This window comes from Meles meles, chromosome 21 (genome assembly GCF_922984935.1).
Source record: "Meles meles chromosome 21, mMelMel3.1 paternal haplotype, whole genome shotgun sequence".
Lineage (NCBI taxonomy): Eukaryota > Metazoa > Chordata > Mammalia > Carnivora > Mustelidae > Meles > Meles meles.
Window position 1 is genome coordinate 6,423,826 of NC_060086.1, and position 16,626 is coordinate 6,440,451.

The window sequence follows — 16,626 nt, forward strand, 5'->3', positions numbered from 1 at the left end:
GCTGGTGGGAGACCCGCACACAGGAATGCGCCGGGTTTTATTTTTGACTCCCGAGATGGGTGGGTGTGAGCAGAACTCTGGGACCATTTGCGTTCTGGTCGTCATGAATGTGGTCACAAGGAAAACAGCAGCAAGGGGACCCCAGGACCCCCAACTGGCTGTCTGTTGCTGTCTGTCAGGGTCTCTCCCAGCCTGTCCCAGCTGGGGCTGAAGGCGCCGGGATGGACATCGGATCCAAAGCCGGCCAGCTCACTGTCTAGCCTGGGACAGGAGGACAGAGCCACATGCTGGAGGAAGGCGGGTGCTGGACCCTGGGAGCGCCATGGGTGGGTGGGGCCAGAGGTGGGTGGTGGGCGGGGCTGGAGGTTGGCAGGTGGGCGGGGCCAGGAGGCTGCAGGAGGCGGGCAGGAGGCTGGGGGTGGGGCAGGAGGAGGGAGCAAACCTGCCTAGAGCCCAGGAGATACAAAGGGCTAGAGGAGAAAGGGAGAGACAGACAGACGTGGAGACTGACCACGAGTCAGAAGCAGAAAGAAACCTCTGAGCAAAGAAGGGACTTGGCTCCTGATGCCATTTCTCGCGTTGGGTCCTTGAACTGCCGGTGACAGTTCCCAGTAGCCTTTCAGTAACCCCCCTTGAATGACGTGCGCAGGAGGGGTCTCCATCCCTTGCAAGCACAGGTGCTTTTTCCAGAAGCCCACCCCAATTTCTGCAAAGAGGGCAGCCGCCCGGCAGGACAGCCAGCCACGTGCAGCCACACGACCTGCCCCCTTGGCTGAGAGGGAACCTACAAGACAACATCCTAACGCTGGGCTGGGGTCCTACATTGGGGTTGTACCCCGATATCCATCCTTAAAGCTAGGCGGCAAAACCTCCTCCATTAGGGGCAGCCGCCAGGAACCCTACCCCGATCACATGCACCCCTCCCCCAGCCAGGGTCACCCAGGGACAGGACAAGCACGGGCACAATTCTGCTGGGCAGCGAAGTCACGGGCCCTTAAGGCAGCTCCTTCACAAAATCAGAAACCATAGTTTCCAGTTTGGGCTCAGAAATGATCTAGTATAGGGGAGCCAGCCTGGCTCAGTCAGTGGAGCCCGTGACTCTTGATCTCAGGGTTGTGAGTTCAAGCCCCAACCTGGGTGCAGAGATTCCTTAAAAATAAAATCTTAAAAAAAAAAAGATCAAGTGCAGTGATTCCCCCAAGTACGGTCCCTAGACTGGCATCACCTGGGAACTTGCTAGAAATGCCAGTGCTCAGATCCCAGACCTATCAAATAGGCTGGGCCCAGCACTGTGTCTGAACATGCCCTCTAGGTGATGAATTCAAGTCTGAGAATCACTACCTAGTTCAACCTCCTCGTTCTGCAGATGAGAAAAGGGAGGCCTGGGGAGGGAAGGGCCTGCCCAGGGCCAGTTAGGGCCAGGCCATCGTGTGGAGGACTGAACTCACTGTCCCCCGCCCCATCTGATGGCTCCAGGAGCCCTCCTCATCCCTGTCACCTCCCAGGGAGCTGGGAGGACCAGAACGGCACGGTACTCCTGTGCACCCAGCATTGGCTGCGTGAGCCCTGAGGTCTGTGTGATGGGGTGGAGGGCTGGGTGGTGGGGGGCGTTCACTGACTGATGGGCTCAGAGCGGTTGGGGTGAACAGGTGAAAGGCTCACCTTCGCCCAGACCACCTGTCCAGGCGTTGTAACACAGGAGGCGCCCTAAGTGGTCCTCCTCACGGCGGAGCTCGGGAGCCAGGAGTCCCGGGACCTGGCCCCAGAGGCTGCAGCCTCGCTCCCTGACTGGGTGAGTCCCTTTGATTTTCTGGGGCTGTTGTGCCATCCCTAAGCCCTGAGAACCAACAACAAGCTACTTCCAGCCCAAACATCACCTGGAATCCAAGACAAACGAAGGACCCACGGGACATCTGTAGGGCAACTGTCCAACAAAGAAGGGACAGGGGAGTCCAGCCACCATGTCCTAAGGCTACCTTAGTCCACCCCACCTGGCAGCCAAACAAAAGGAGACCTGCCCCCCACCCCCCGGGGAGTGGCTCAGCTCCCCGCCCCCCAACACCCGAGTCTCTCATGACCTGCCCCTCCCCATCCTCCCAGGGGCCTCTTCTGGATTTCCCCCTTGAAATGTCCCCAGCCCCCTCCCGGGGAGCCCAGAGCTGCTGCCTGGTCCTCAGGACCGGGTGCCCGGCAAGGGCTGGGGGGGGGGCAGTGGGGAGTGGAGCTCGGGCAGGGGTGGGGCGGGGCGGGGCGGGGCCCGGCGTTACCTCCAGGTCTCCTTTGGTGATGGATTCCTCCTCCACCCGGAACTGCAAGTCCTCCACCTTCCTGCAGGGGGAGACGGGGCTGAGCGGGCTGGGCTCAGAGCGGTGGGCCGCACTTCAATGAGGGCAGGGAGGGGTGAGGCCGGGAGCCAGTGCTCCGGCCGTGGAGAAGGAATGGTCCCAGAGTCATGGTGATTGGGGCAGAGCCTCCTAGAAACCTCTAGGCCTCCCAGCGTCCAGCCCCGCGCTCTACTCTGAGACCACCGGCTTCTCTAAAACGGGGGCAAGTCAGGCAACATCCTTCCTGCCTAGGGTGGCTGTGGGCCCAGGAGGCAGATGGGTGGTCCTGCTGCCGTCCTCGGGGAGGGAGGGAGCGTGGGCTTCTTCCCCTGCTGACCACTCTCGCATCCCTTCCCCATGGAGCTGCTCCCTAACAAGGGCCCCCACTGCCCTACCTCCCTCAGGGACACACAGTCACCCATCCACGTGCCAAGACAGCATAGGGGAGACGCGGGCACATAATGGCACACGGAGGTGCCCGTCCTGGGGCCTCCTGACAGCTCCCGACACACAGATGGGGAGACGGGGGCTCCAAGGGCAAGAAGACCTGCCCAAGGTCACCCAGCAAGCCCAGGGGCCCGCACCCAGGCCCTCGGTGAACACAACCCCCAGGACAGCCTCGAGTTTTCGTTTTTCGGCCTCCGGCGTGTCACCATGGGAACCAGATGTGTGGGCCCCGAAAACTGTCTCAGGCAGATATAAATAAGCCCTTCTCTCTCCAAGTCAGACAGTAACAGCAGCCTGCGGCTCACAGGCCTCGGCGGAAAGCTCCAGAACAGCCCAGAGGCGGAGCTGAGCATGGGGCTGCCTGAGGCATGGCGGAGGGGAGGGAGCCCCAGAAATCTGGGTGTCCGGGGCGTCTGGGTGGCTCGGTCGTTAAGTGAGTGCCTTCGGCTCAGGTCATGACCCCAGGGTCCTGGGATCGAGTCCCCCATCGGGCTCCCACTCAGTGGGGAGTCTGCTTCTCGCCCTCCCTCCTGCTCAAGCTCTCTCTGTCTCTCTCTTTCAAATAAATAAATATATAAAATCTTAAAAAAAGAAAAGAAAGACAAGAAATCTGGGTACTGGCTGGGGGACAGGGAGAGGACCCTGGGCCAGAAGAAGCCCTGTCAGCTCTGTCCCACTCTGACCCAGGACCGAGTCAGGCCAGAAGCCCTGCAGGGCGGGAACCACAGTCCCCACTGTCTGCTGGGGCAGGGGAGAAAGAACCAGCATCATCATCAACAGACCGGTGGCCTCAGGCAGATCCCCGCCCGCTCTGAGCCTCCGTTTCTTCCTCTGTGACATGGGCGAGAGCCGCCTCCCGGACTCACGGTAACGCAGGGAGCCCTCAGCCCGGGCTGACACCGAGAAAGAAGCAAGGTGCTTCGAGGGGCCTCTTGGAGCTGCTTCTCTGAACCTCGGGGACCTGACCCAGCCCAGCGGGGTGCTCTGCAGGTGCAGCCGGCGTTGGGGAGGACCCACCCCACCAGGATGTGCTGTCCCGGCCGGTAGGTCAGGTGCAGCGAACCCCCCGCCCTCCCGGTCAGGAAGGAGAGCAGCGGACAGATGTGATGACCCCTCGAGCCTGCAGAGACGGGGACCATCACCCCATTTAGCGGACAAAGGGCCGACCTGCAGAGCCCAGACACCCCCCCGGCCGGGGGCTGGGGTGCTCCATACCTCCTCTCCTCCTCCAGCTGGTTAGACAGGTCCACCTTCTCCTTCCGCACGCTCTCCACCAGCAGCCGGGCCCGCTGCAGCTTCTCCTCTGTTTCTGTAACATACTGGGCCCCGAGCAAGGGCCAGCGCGGCGTCAGCCCCCTCCTGGGCCCGGGGTCCGGGTCGGGGGGGAGGGATGCGAGCAAGGAGCCGGGCCTGCCACTCTGGCTGCCCCCGCTGGTGGGGCACAGCCCACGGGCCTCACTGTTAAGGGAAGACGGCCCAGCTGAGCACCAGGAACGGCAGAGGCCAGACTCACCTGGTGGGAACCTCAGGTCCACCTCTCCCCAGGACCCAGCACTCCAGCGCCTGCCACGTCCCTCTACTGCTAAGGGCCTAAGACCCGCTATGTTGGGAAAGCCTCTGTCCCAGCACACGAGGGAGCCTGGCCTTCATCACCACAGCTGAGGCCGGGCGGAGCCAGGCTCCCAGTGGGGATGGGGACCCAGGAGGGATCTGTCACGCAGGAGACAACACCTCCATAAGGGAAGAGAAGGCCGGTAACAGCAGCAGACCCAAGTCCATGGGAGAGGGCTCCCCGCCCTGAACCCAACACACAGATCTACCCGAAAGCACGACCTGGAACGTGGACGGGGGTAGACCAAAAAATGTGTACGTGAGTATATTTAGATGACGTGAGTAACTGGAAATAACTTGAGCCACCACAGGGGACTGGCTGCGTGGGTAAGGACGCAGCCTGCGATAGACCGCCACGCAGCTGTGAAAACAGGGAAGAATTTTCCATGACCTAGAAAGTGCTCCCACTCTAGTTAAGTAGGAAAAAGCCCGCTAGAGCCAGGCTCCGATCGCCATGGGGAGGAGGAGGGGTCTTAGGACTCTCTGTGTGAGGGTGCCCGGCAAGGCTGACCCGGGGGCGCCCCCACTCCCCACCCCACTGGCCCAGTCACCTGTTCGTGCTGTGCCTTGAGCAGGGCGATCTCCTTCTCCACTTCGCAGATGTGGCTTGTGGCCTTGGCCACCTCGGCCCGCTCCAGGTCCCGCTCGGCCAGCAGCTGCTCGATGTGCTGCTGCTTCTCCTTTAACGCCTCTTGCAAGGCAGTGGTGCCCGATATCTTGCGGGCGTAGCGCGAGGAGGTCTCCGTGAGCTGCGGGAAGGCGCGGGTGCAGGCGGGACTCAGGGGTCTGGAGCGCCTCGCCTCCCGGGCGCCTGTTCCTCCTGCCAGTGCCCTAGACACTCTACGTAGGGGGAATCGTGATGTTCGAGATGCAGGGAGCTCCCGGCTCTCGGGAGAGCCCGACTGACCCCTGACAGTCGCAGCACCGGGGCTCTGCCTCACCTAGGCCACTTTCTCTGGACACATCCTGGACTCCCCGCCTAGACTCGGATTGCCCAGAAGGCTCCGCGCCGCCAGCAGGGCAGCGTCGCCTTCTCCCCTCACCCAGGGTGCCTGTGGCAACCTGGAACTCCCTGCCCTCGACCTGCCCCCCATCCATACTACCTGTCCTGTATCTGTATGACCCTCCTTAACTCCAGGAAAGGGGTTAGGCTGCTGACAAATCCATAATGTAAAAATAACAATAAATGTAAATGGATCAATCTTTCCTATTAAAAGATTTCAACTTTCATCTTTTTTCCTTTTTTTTTTTTTTAAAGATTTTATTTATTTATTTGACAGACAGATCACAAGTAGGCAGAGAGGCAGACAAAGAGAGAGGAGGAAGCAGGCTCCCTGCAGAGCAGAGAGCCCGATGCGGGGCTCGATCCCAGGACCCTGAGATCATGACCTGAGCCGAAGGCAGCGGCTTAATCCACTGAGCCACCCAGGCGCCCCTTTTTTTCCTTTCTTAATTAGGCTCTATGTCCAATGTGGGGATTGAACTCACGACCCTGAGATCAAGAGTCACATACTCCACTGCCTGAGCCCGCTAGGGATCCCTGAACTTTCAGCTTGGTTCAAAAACCCCACGTTGGGATACGTGGAACACAGCAAGTCAGGGGATACTGGGACACCCGGACCCTTCTGTCCCTACCCTCTCCCCCCACACACACCAGGGCACCCCTTCCCTGCTCCCCCCTCACCAGTCCGCTGCGGCTGGGCCGGCCCCCCACGGAGGAAGCCACGGAGCTGACGGAGCTGATGGAGGAACTGCTGGGGCTGTGGGTCAGCGCCGAGACGCCCATGGCCATGCGCTTGGTCTTCTTGGCCTTGGCCGGGCTGGTGGATGGGAAGCCGATGCGAATGACCTTGTGGATGGGCGCGAAGAGACCAAACTTGGGTGGGCACTGGAAGTACCTGGGGGAGCAGGGGAGACTCACACCACTGTCACGGCCCCACGGCCCAGAGCCACCCCCAGTGTCCCCAGCAGAGACGCTTGTCCTTGGGGCCCCAACACCCTCACCCCACGACCAATAGAGGGGACTCCCAGAAGGGAACAGAGGGGAATAGGCCAGAGATTCTCTGCAGCCATAAAGAGCCACTGGGCATACTTGGGAGGGGTCTGGGGGAATAACGATCATCGAGTACCCACTCCGTGCCCATCTCTTCAGGTGAGTGCCCATTCCTATCCCCCAGCCACTGTACTCTCATCCATGTTTCACGGATGAGGAGACATAGGCTAAGAGAGGTTAAGGAACTTGCTTATGGTCACACAGCTGGCTAAATGGCAATGCCAGCATCGGACACCCCGGTCCTCCGGGATTGGCTCCGGCACACCATTCAGAGGCCCTCCCCAGCCCTATCTGCAGCCCCCACTCTTACCACGGCCCCTGGGTCACCCCAGACCCAAGGAACCCCACTGACGCCCTGCTCGCGGAGCTCCCAGTATGCAGCAACCAAAGCCTGAGGGGGACACCTTGGAGGTGGGGGGCTGCTGCTCCCCGGCCCCCGAATTCCGAAGGCGAGAGTGAGTTGAGAGAAACACCCAGCTTGCCAACGGGAAGGCACAGTGTTGTCACGGGAACGCTGGCCTATCTTCTCTCAAAACCTCTCAGGGCGCGGATTCCACCAGGGGCCGGGGAGCCAGTCCCGTCCAATTCCTGCCTCACCTTGAAAGCGCCTCCCCATCCCGCCTCTTCCTGCAGGCTGGTCTTTGCTAGGACTGCCCCCCACCAACCCAGCAGACCTTCCTCAAAAAAAGGTTCCTTTCCTGCAAGAGCTGGGTGAAGGAGGGCTGCTCTCCCAGAGCTTGACCTGAACCCCAGGTCAAGTTGCTCCTTTTCAGAGTCGCACAAGCCAGCCTCAGGACAGCCAGTGCATGGGGGGCTGCCGGGCCTTAGCCCCATGCCCCTGCCTGACTGCTCACCCAGACCCTCACATGCCCTGGGCCCAGCCTCCAGGCAGCCAGTTTCCTCTAATCAGAGAGGCTGTGAGACCTGGAGCCCAGCTGTGACCCCACCTGGGGCTGTAGTCAGATTATTTCCCTTGTCAGCACTCCCTCTGCTTCCACAGCTCCCGCCCCACCTAGCCACACATTCGATGCAAGAGGGAACACAGAACCAACAACCCTCCCAGCACTTGTCCGTGTCTGTGTGACCTTGAGCAATGACCTCTCTGGCCTCTGTTCTCTCATCTGTAAAATGGGGATGCGATTCCTCAGCCAGAAGGAAGGTGGCAGCACCTCTCCCGTGGTGCCTGGCTCAGCTACCGGGAGCCTATACCCGCTTCTTCAGATGCCCCAGCTCCCACTCCTGTCCCAGGGAGAGGGTCTCCTCCCAGGCACCCCGGGGGAAGTCCACCATACCTGGTGCCCGCCACCGCCCCATCGTTCTTCCCAAGGGGCTCATCCAGCTCCACGCCACACCACTCGCCCTTGGCAAAGTCTGTCTCCCCCACGTACCGCACCACGCCAGTCTTCGTCCCGCCAACCTGATGGCACACAGACAGAGTCTGGTCCAGAGGGTGCAGTGAGCCCAAGCAGAGCCGGCGTGGGTACCCAGGTGCTCACCCCGTCCTTCCCTTACGGTGTGCAGGGGACAGGGAAGGTAGGGGTGAGAGGACAAGAGACCCAAGGGCACCAGGGAGGGATTGCAGCTATCACCGGGGCTTCCCGGGGCTGTCCCATGCAAGAACTTTGGAGACAGACAGACCTGCATTGAAACTCTGCCACATACAAGCTGTGTGAGCCTGGGCAAGTTACCTGACCTCTCTGAGCTTCAGTGACGTCATCTGTAAAAAGCATTCATTTTATTTTTCTCCCCGAGGATGAAATGCTTATGTCTGCCCCATACTAGAGTGTCAACAAACGTTATTCTTAAACATTGTTAAATGGTGGTCGCCAGCGGGTGGGGAGACAGGGAAATCGGGAGCTGTTTAATGGGAATCGGCTTTCAGTTTTGCCAGAGGAAGAAGGCCTGAGTCAGGTGCACAGCGACGTGAATGCACTTAACACTACGGAATGGTACATTTAAGGATAGTTAAGGTCGGTCTGCGGGGCGCCTGGGTAGCTCAGTGGGTTAAGCACCTGCCTTCGGCTCAGGTCGTGATCCCGGGGTCCTGGGATCGAGCCCCATGTCGGGCTCCCCGCTCAACAAGAAGTCTGCTTCTCTCTCTGCTCCTCCCCCCAGCTTGTGTGAGAGCTCTCTCGCAAAAATAAATTTAAAAATCTTTAAAAAAAAAAAAAAAGCCCTAGAAGTTTCTCAACCTCACTCCAGAAGCAAACACAGCAACTCTCTAAGCTGAATTTTTTGGCACCGACCTCCTTATTTCTAACACTTACAGCGCTATTTCTTGATTTCTCAATTTTGGTGACCCCCCTTCGACATCCCATCAAGGAAGGGGAGGCATCAGCGCCCCGTCATCACTGCCTCGCACGCGTGCGCACACACACGCCCGGCTCTGTCCGCTCTCCCCGGCAGCGGTGTCTCAACTTTGATCAGGTTCCAGGTTTACAGTTCCAGAGAGAAGTACGGAGAAGTACGGGAGGCTGCAGGCGCTCTTCCCTTCGGGCACAAACTTTCCCCTCCAGGTACCAACTGTCCCTTACAATCATTCGTCCGCCTGGCCTTTACAGACAAGACTCATTGCACCCCAAAGTCTCTCAATTAGGAAAGGCCTAGGGAATCCCATCCAGTTCCTTCTGAAGAAGCTGTGACCTCAGCCTCGTGACCCACTGGGAGGCCACCAGCCTCGTGGCTACTGTCACCGTCACCCTGGGGATTCCCTTCGCCTCTCTCCTGGGCTGGACCCCGTCTTGCCTGGATCTGAGGTCTCCCATTTTTCTTGGTTTACTTCCTTATTTTTTTAAAAAAAGATTTTATTATTTATTTATTTGACAGACAGAGATCACAAGTAGGCAGAGAGGCAGGCAGAGAGAGAGGAGGAAGCAGGCTCCTTGCTGAGCAGAGAGCCCGATGCAGGACTCGATCCCAGGACCCTGAGATCAGGACCTGAGGCTTTATCCCACTGAGCCACCCAGACGCCCCAGTTTACTTCCTTATTTTTAAGAATAGGTGCCCAAAGAAATAAACTCTTCGAGCCTCTGCAATTTGGGACGTCATTTTTCACTCTAGCCTCCCTTTTGCGAAATCGAGGTGAAAATTCTGCTAACATCAAAATTCACCATTTTAACCTGTTTAAAGTGTCCAGTTCCGTGGCTTTTAGTTTGCAACCATCACTGCTCTGGGATCCTGGGACAGTTTCCGTCACTCCCAAAAGGAAACCCCGTGCCCGGGAGTACCCCAGCAGCCCCAGCTCCCGGCAACCACGCGGGTACTTCCTGGGTCGCAGACCGCCTCATTCGGGGCGTTTCCTACCAATGGAATCAGCAGGAGGTGACCCTCAGCGTCTAGTCTTTTCCCACGTGGCATAGCGTTTGCAAGGTTCCCCCACGTCTACCGCCATCAGGATCGCTCATCGGCATCATTCCCATCTACGGGCAAACAGAGCTCCAGCGTATGGATCCCATCAGATTTTGTTTGCCCGTTCGCCCACTCTTGGACATTCCGGAGGTTCCCACTTTTTGGTTCGTGCGAACCACGTTGCTGGAAACATCCACATGTAAGTCATTGCGTGAACACTCGCTTCCCTCACTCCGGAGTGAGGACCGCTGGGTCCCTTCCCTCGGGATTTCCAAGGCTCCCGTCTCGCAGGGCAGTTGTTAAGACATTTCAAGTTCAACGGAGTCCCAGTCCTTCAGGTGAGCCCGTCTGGCCGCCCCAGAAACCCGCAGGGCTCGCTCTCTGCACCCGGGGTTGCCCAGATATCCAGGGAGGTCCGGGGTGGGAGCCTCTACCCCTGGGCTCCCCTGGGCCCTTCCGACCAAGAAATACTTGACTTCCATCCTCCTTTTCCTGTTTTCTCTCTCCAGAACCGCTGCGTTTAGATGTTGGAGGCGCTGGACGGGCTCTCCGGGAGTTTTGTTTCCATCTGTCTTTTCGTTCTACTTTCTGGGAGATTTCCTTAAATTCGTCTTCTAAGACTTCGTGGTTTCTTATGTGTGTCATTGGATTGTTTTCATTTCCCAGAGCTTTTTTGTGCACCGAAGAGTCATGTTCATATATTCACAGTATTTCCCTCAAATTTAATGCCTGTGTGACCTTCCCTAGCTTTCCAGAGGACCAGCCACCATCCCTAGCAAAGCCTCTTGTGTTCACCACCGAGGCAGGCACGGGCTTGGCGGCCAGAGTTCTAGAAGCAGCCAGCCGGGAAGGGGGCTCAGCCTTCAGATCCAAATGATCCCTGAATCCTCCTTTTTAAATCCAACCTGCCTGGGATTCCCCCTCCCCTGCTCCCCTACCCTCATCCAAAGACTCTCCCCAACCCGCTCAGGAAATGAAGAGAATTGGCTGAACACTTCTGAAAACTAAAGTCCGCAGTTGACATCAGGGTTCCCTCGTGGTAGTGGACGTTCTGGGGGTTTTGACAAACGTGTAACGACCAGCACCGACCATCACAGCGTAATAGAGTAGCTTCCCTGCCCTAGAACTACCCCGGGCCGCACCTGTTCATCCCGCCTGCCCCCCAACCCCTAGCAGCCACTGATTTTTTTACCGTCCCCCAAAGTGTGGCTTTTCCAGAATGTCAGTAGTTAAAACCAAAGCCCCGTATGGAGCCTTTTCAGATGGGTTTCTGTCACTGAGCAATTTGCATTTAAGATTCTCCTGTGTCTGGGGCACCTGGGTGGCTCAGTGGGTTAAGCCGCTGCCTTCGGCTCGGGTCATGATCTCAGGGTCCTGGGATCGAGTCCCGCATCGGGCTCTCTGCTCGGCGGGGAGCCTGCTTCTCTCTCTCTCTCTCTGCCTGCCTCTCTGCCTACTTGTGATCTCTGTCAAATAAATAAAAGAATCTTTAAAAAAAAAAAAAAAAAAAAAAAGATTCTCCTGTGTCTTTTCATGGCTCGATAGGTTGTTTTTTTTGTTTTTTGTTTTTTTTGAAGATTTTACTCATTTGAGAGAAAGAGAGAATGAGGAGGGTTGGTGGGGGGCAGAGGGAGAGAGAGAACAAAGCCCTTCCCTTCTCCACCACCCATGGGTTTTCGGGGCCCGGAGTCCCTGCCTGCCTGGCTGAGCACCAGCTAGATCTGGGGTCCCTTGGAGCAATGGTGGGGGGCAGGCCGAGTTCCTCTGTTCCTCGGGGACTTTCCTCTGAGGAAGTCAGAACTGTGACTCACTTAAAACGTCTGCCTCTGCGGCCGGTCATCTGTCCAGTTCTGCCGTCAGGAGGCGGGGGCGAGCCAGCCCCCCTCGCAGGGCTGCTGGGGAACAGTGAGGGGCTCATGTCCGCGGCTGGAGCGGCACCTGCCGGGGGGCTGGGGGGCGGGAGGGGCGCGTGCAGAAGCGGGGGTGGGGCTGCCGGCAGGAGGAAGGCTGGCCAGGGAGATGGGTCGCTCCCAGGGGGTGGAGGGGACAGAGGTGGGCGGCCCCTCGGTGGTCTTCTTTGCCAGTGAGGGGACCCTGGGGTCCGACCAGCCTGTGGAGCCCCAACACGGTGCCCGTGGTGCCTCACTGGCTTGGGGCCACCCACGGGACCCTGAGTCATTCACCCAGCAGGTACGTTCGAGCACCTTCCTGGCCCCAGGGTCTGGTACAGGCACTGGGGGCCCAGCCGTGGCAGGAAGCAGGCAGCGGGGGAGGAAGTGAATAATGCAGGTGGCCGGCAGGGGCTTGCAGAGCGACATCAGAATCCTCTATCCCAGAGAGCCCGAGGCCCACAGCCTAGCGGACGTGGGACTGCGAGCTGTGGGATGGCCTGGGGGACAGTGTCCCCGGCGCAGGAGCCGGCCTGGGACACGGACAGGAAGGAGAGCCGCCAGGTGCAGCTGGGCCCAGCCAGGATGGAGGGAGGGACGCCGCGTGACCTGACGGTGGGCGGGGGTCACCAGGGGCTGCGGGCCACAGGCAGGCAGGTGCATTTTATCCCAGGTGACATGGGAGCCTCTGGGGTTCTGGGAAGGGGGGTCAGTGACAAGGAGACCAAGGAGGACGGAGCTCTGCTGTCCAAGAGAGCAGCTGCCTGGGGAGACGGTGGGGGGATGGGGACAGATTTGGGGGTGTTCCGGAGATCAGCACCAGAGACCTCCCGATGGGTCCCGTGGTCGGGGAGGAGACAAAACAGGGCCCAAGGCTGGGGCCCAAGTTTCTGGCCTGGTCAGCTAGAGACGCAGGTGCACGTCCCCAAGGATGGGAACGGGGCAGGTCAGGGTTGGGGCACGGGGGATAAACAACTGAATTCCGTTTTGGTCACGTGTGACATGTTGTGTCCCCTAAAAAGACATGTTCAAGTCCTGACCCCCTGCCCCATACCTACTTAAAACTAAGGGCCTGTAGATGGGATGCAGTGCAGAGGAGGCCATCAAGGTGAGCCCTAAGGGATGTGACTGGTGTCCTTGTAAGACCGACGGAGGGAAGAGTGTGAAAGCACCCACAGACGCTGGGATTTTGGGGCTGCTGGCCAGGGACAGCAGTGGCCTCCAGAACCAGAGGAAAAGGCACAGGGATGCTTGTCCCAATCCTTCAGAGAGCACATAGCCCCGGGGACGCCTCGGACTCCAGATTTCTAACCCCCCGAACTGTGAGAGGGGCACCTGTTTCCCGTAAGGACCTGGCTCGTGGTCCTTGTTACAGTAGCCACAGGAAAATAATATACGCTCGGGGGGGGATGTGATGTGAGAGCTTGACGTAAGAGCCCAGCCAACATGGGAGATCCAGGCGGGACGCCCCCAAGTGCCTGGAATGTTCTAGGTCAGAGACCCAGGTGGTTCCATCAGGGAGAGAGCACAGGGGAGACAGGCCAAGGCCAGGGGGTCTGACCTGACCTGAGAAGAGGAACCACAGGAAGTGGGGGCTGGAGAGCTGGTAGCGGGCCAGGGAGCATGTGGAATCCGAGAAGTGGTGGGAAGACGGTGCTTCTTTAGAAGGAGGCGGGGAGACGCGGTGGCCAGTTCTGCCAGGCCGGGGGGGTGAAACAAAGCCACAACGGAGAACTGGCTGTCGTGTTTGCAGCGTGAAGATCCCTGGCAGCCTTGGGGGGCAGTGGTCTCCCCAGAGCACAGGGTGCAGGGGGGAGGTACAGACCGTGTGCACAGATGGGCCTTTCGAGGGGTTTAGCCAGAGGGAAGACAGAGGTGGGCATGGCTGAAGGGATCAGGGATCGTTTGGTTTTTGCGGTGGGCGAAGGCGGGGGCAGTGAGCAGAGCCACGCAGGGAAAGGGGGACCATTAGGGGAAAAATGAGGTCTTGCACAGGGGTGGGGGGGCTGGCGGATGGGGCCCCAGACGGAGTCCGCGGACCGAGAGCCGAGGGCAGTGGGGCGTCTGGGGTGGGGTCCAGAAAAGCTCATTGCTGGAGGAGTTCCAGGCAGTGGTCGGGAAGGTTTTCCGTATGTGGACCAGGGCAGCAGGGGGCGGGCGGGCAGGGGGGACAAAAGCAGGGCCACTGGTCACCACAAAGTGGCCCCCAGCAAGGGCTTGACCAATGACAGCCAAGGACATCAGGTCACCATGAGCCGCTGTGTCACCTCAGGGAGGCTCTCTGAGCCCCTCACTGCAGCTGGGACCTCCTCCCCGCCCCCCATGGCCAAGGAGAACTTTAATGCAGATGAGGAGACTTTAATGCAGAAAAGAGCTAACGCTTCTGGGCGCTTCCTCAGAGCCACACACCTTCTAAACACCGTGGCCGCGAACTATTAGCCCATCTCACAAGCGGGGAAACTGAGGCACAGGGAGCATACATAACCCGCCCACCAGTGATTAGTTATATGTGGACCTTGGGGGGTAGCCCCGCGTGAAACCAGGATCCATAGGTATCTCTGAAGAACGGCTCGACTTAATGAACGCGAATGCCCTTCATGCCCCGTTCAGAACGGCCGGGGAAGCTAACAGCTTCTACGCCGGCCGCTTCCAAGAGCCCGGGAGGGGCCCAGCTAACGCACATAAAAGATCACAGGATTTAGAAAATGTGCAAAGCAGTATTTTCCTGGGTACGGTTTTTCCTAGAGTCCCTGACCTCAAACAAGTTCCAGCCTCTACAATCACCCACGTCCAGCATGTAATTTTTCAAGGGCGTGGTCGGGGCAGGAAGGCGACGTGGCAGGTGTTTACAGCAGGCACAGCAAACAGCAGCAAGCTGGGGGGCCGGTCAGACTAGCTGGGTCCTGGCAGTGAGCAGCGGACTGGGCCACAGGACTAACCCGAGAGAAGCTGCGGACTAGGGTGGGATGGGGGGCCCGTGGGTCTCTATCCTCTCGGCAGAAAACAAACCCCAGGTTCGAGTTCTTCTCCCCCACCCAGAATCCAAGGGTATCCTGCTTCTAGGGCAGCCACGGTTGCTGAGTATAGAGGACCGAATGGTCTCCTGTCCCCCGGCTGCGTGACCCTGGGCAGGCTGTGTGATCCAAGGCTGAGCTCAGTTTTCTCCTCTGCAAAATGGGAGATAACTCCCACCTTCTAAGGCAGGACCCCAAAGACTAGGTACAGAACGTGCTGGGAAGTCAACAGGGCCTGTGTGCTCTGGCTGCTGCCAACCCTGCTGACCGGGCTGCGCAAAGCCCGCATTGTGCAGGCTTGCATGCCCCCTGTCCTGTCCTGCACGTCCACGTCCCACTCTCTGAAGGGGCAGCAGGCGCCAGGGGAAATTCCAGGCAGGATCAAACAGGGAACGACCTCCCTGCTCCCCCAGCCTGGGGACCAAGCAGAGCTGGCCGATAACCCCCCCCCCAAGAGCCCCCACGTCCCCCCCCAGGAGCTTGCAGACCACACACCAGGGCAACTCACGTGACACTAACCAGACCCCGAGAGTCCGGCCTCCCTGTCCCACTGCAGCCCCCAGACTCTCCGCTCCCGCCCCTCCCATCCTGTCCCATCCTGTGCTTAAATCACGGATCTGCCTGTGCCTCTGCAGAAGCCCTTCCATGGCTCCCTCCGCGAACAGAGCAAACCCCCTCCGCTCCGGCCCCGGCCCCGGCCACAGCCCCGCAGGGTCAGCCCAGGCCAGCCCCATGGGCACTGTCCTGCCCCTGCTCCCTTGCTCTCGGCTCAGCCCCCCTACTCTTCTGCTTTTCTCTAGTCTATTCCCGGCATCTCAGTCCTAGCACCGGCCTCGGGGATGCGGACGACCAGGTCAAGCCTCCGCGATGGGCTCTCAAAGCGTCTCTTCACGGCACGTATCCAGATGCACAAGGAGACCCTGATGTCTGCAGTCACATGGATCACCGTCTCTGTCCCCTGGTGGACTGTAAGCTGCTGGGGGCAGGGACCAGGTCTGGCCACGCCCACCACCAGATCACCGCAGCGAGCGGTTCTGTCCACAGGGCAGTGGGCTGGCAAAGTGGCCCCGGGGAGGTGGGGGGCAGACCCCAGACAGATCAGCAGTGTAGACAGTCAGGAAGGCAGGTTTCAGGGGCTGGTTTGCATCTTGGCAAGTTACCACGCAAGTTCTTAAACTTCTCTGTCTCAGCGTCTCTACCCACTAAGTGGGGATAAAACTGTACCCAGTGTGGGCCTGAGGGTCCAACAAGGCAATGGGCATGAACATTTCCTCTCGCGCCCCTGCCCCAGCCCAAATGCTCTTCCCATATGCCTCCAGGGGGAACCTCGGCCGTATGGGAGGTCCTCGGGGTAGGGAAGGAGAATCCGGGGCAGCGATACCTTCCTGCAGTCCCCACAATGGGACCCCGGAGCCCCAGAATCCCTTCTCCACTCGGCCTTGGAGCTCCAGACATATGGTCACTCCTGTCCCACGGGAAGATTCACTGACAGACACAGGGACCTCTCCCCCCAACAGACCACCCCCCACTGGCTCCTCCCACCCAAGCCCAGCGACCCCCTTCTGAGACCGTCCCATGTGTTATGCTCTCCTTCCCCACCCTGCGGTTCTGGGGGCCACCCAGCCCTGGGCTTGGCGTAGCAGGACAAGATCCCGTCCTGTCATCACCTTGCCGCCCCTAGCCCAGGCCCGACGGTGGCAGGTGACAAGGAAAGCTGCCTCATCGCCTCATTCAGACTTCTACGGATCTGGGGGCCACTGCCCCCCTTTCAACCTGTCCCCTGTCCCAGGGACTGCCAGAGAAGAGGGGTCCCTGGCAGGAAGACTCGGCTGGCAGTCCCTCAGGCTCCCGTGACCCAGTTCTGTCCCCCACAGCAACCACGGTCACTGCGTCACAGCGGATTCGGGTGTCTGAACCACCCGACCCTGGGCCGGGGATCC

General features: G+C 59.5%; 1 protein-coding gene across 1 annotated transcript in view; it reads right to left on the reverse strand.

The window, feature by feature from the left end:
• CLIP2 (CAP-Gly domain containing linker protein 2) overlaps positions 1–16,626 on the reverse strand; it is a 66,206-nt gene that overhangs the window by 19,678 nt on the left and 29,902 nt on the right. The window contains 5 exon segments of the mRNA XM_045994117.1: positions 2,268–2,328; positions 3,987–4,090; positions 4,934–5,131; positions 6,067–6,280; positions 7,728–7,852. Of these exon segments, the coding sequence (XP_045850073.1) occupies positions 2,268–2,328; positions 3,987–4,090; positions 4,934–5,131; positions 6,067–6,280; positions 7,728–7,852 (702 nt within the window).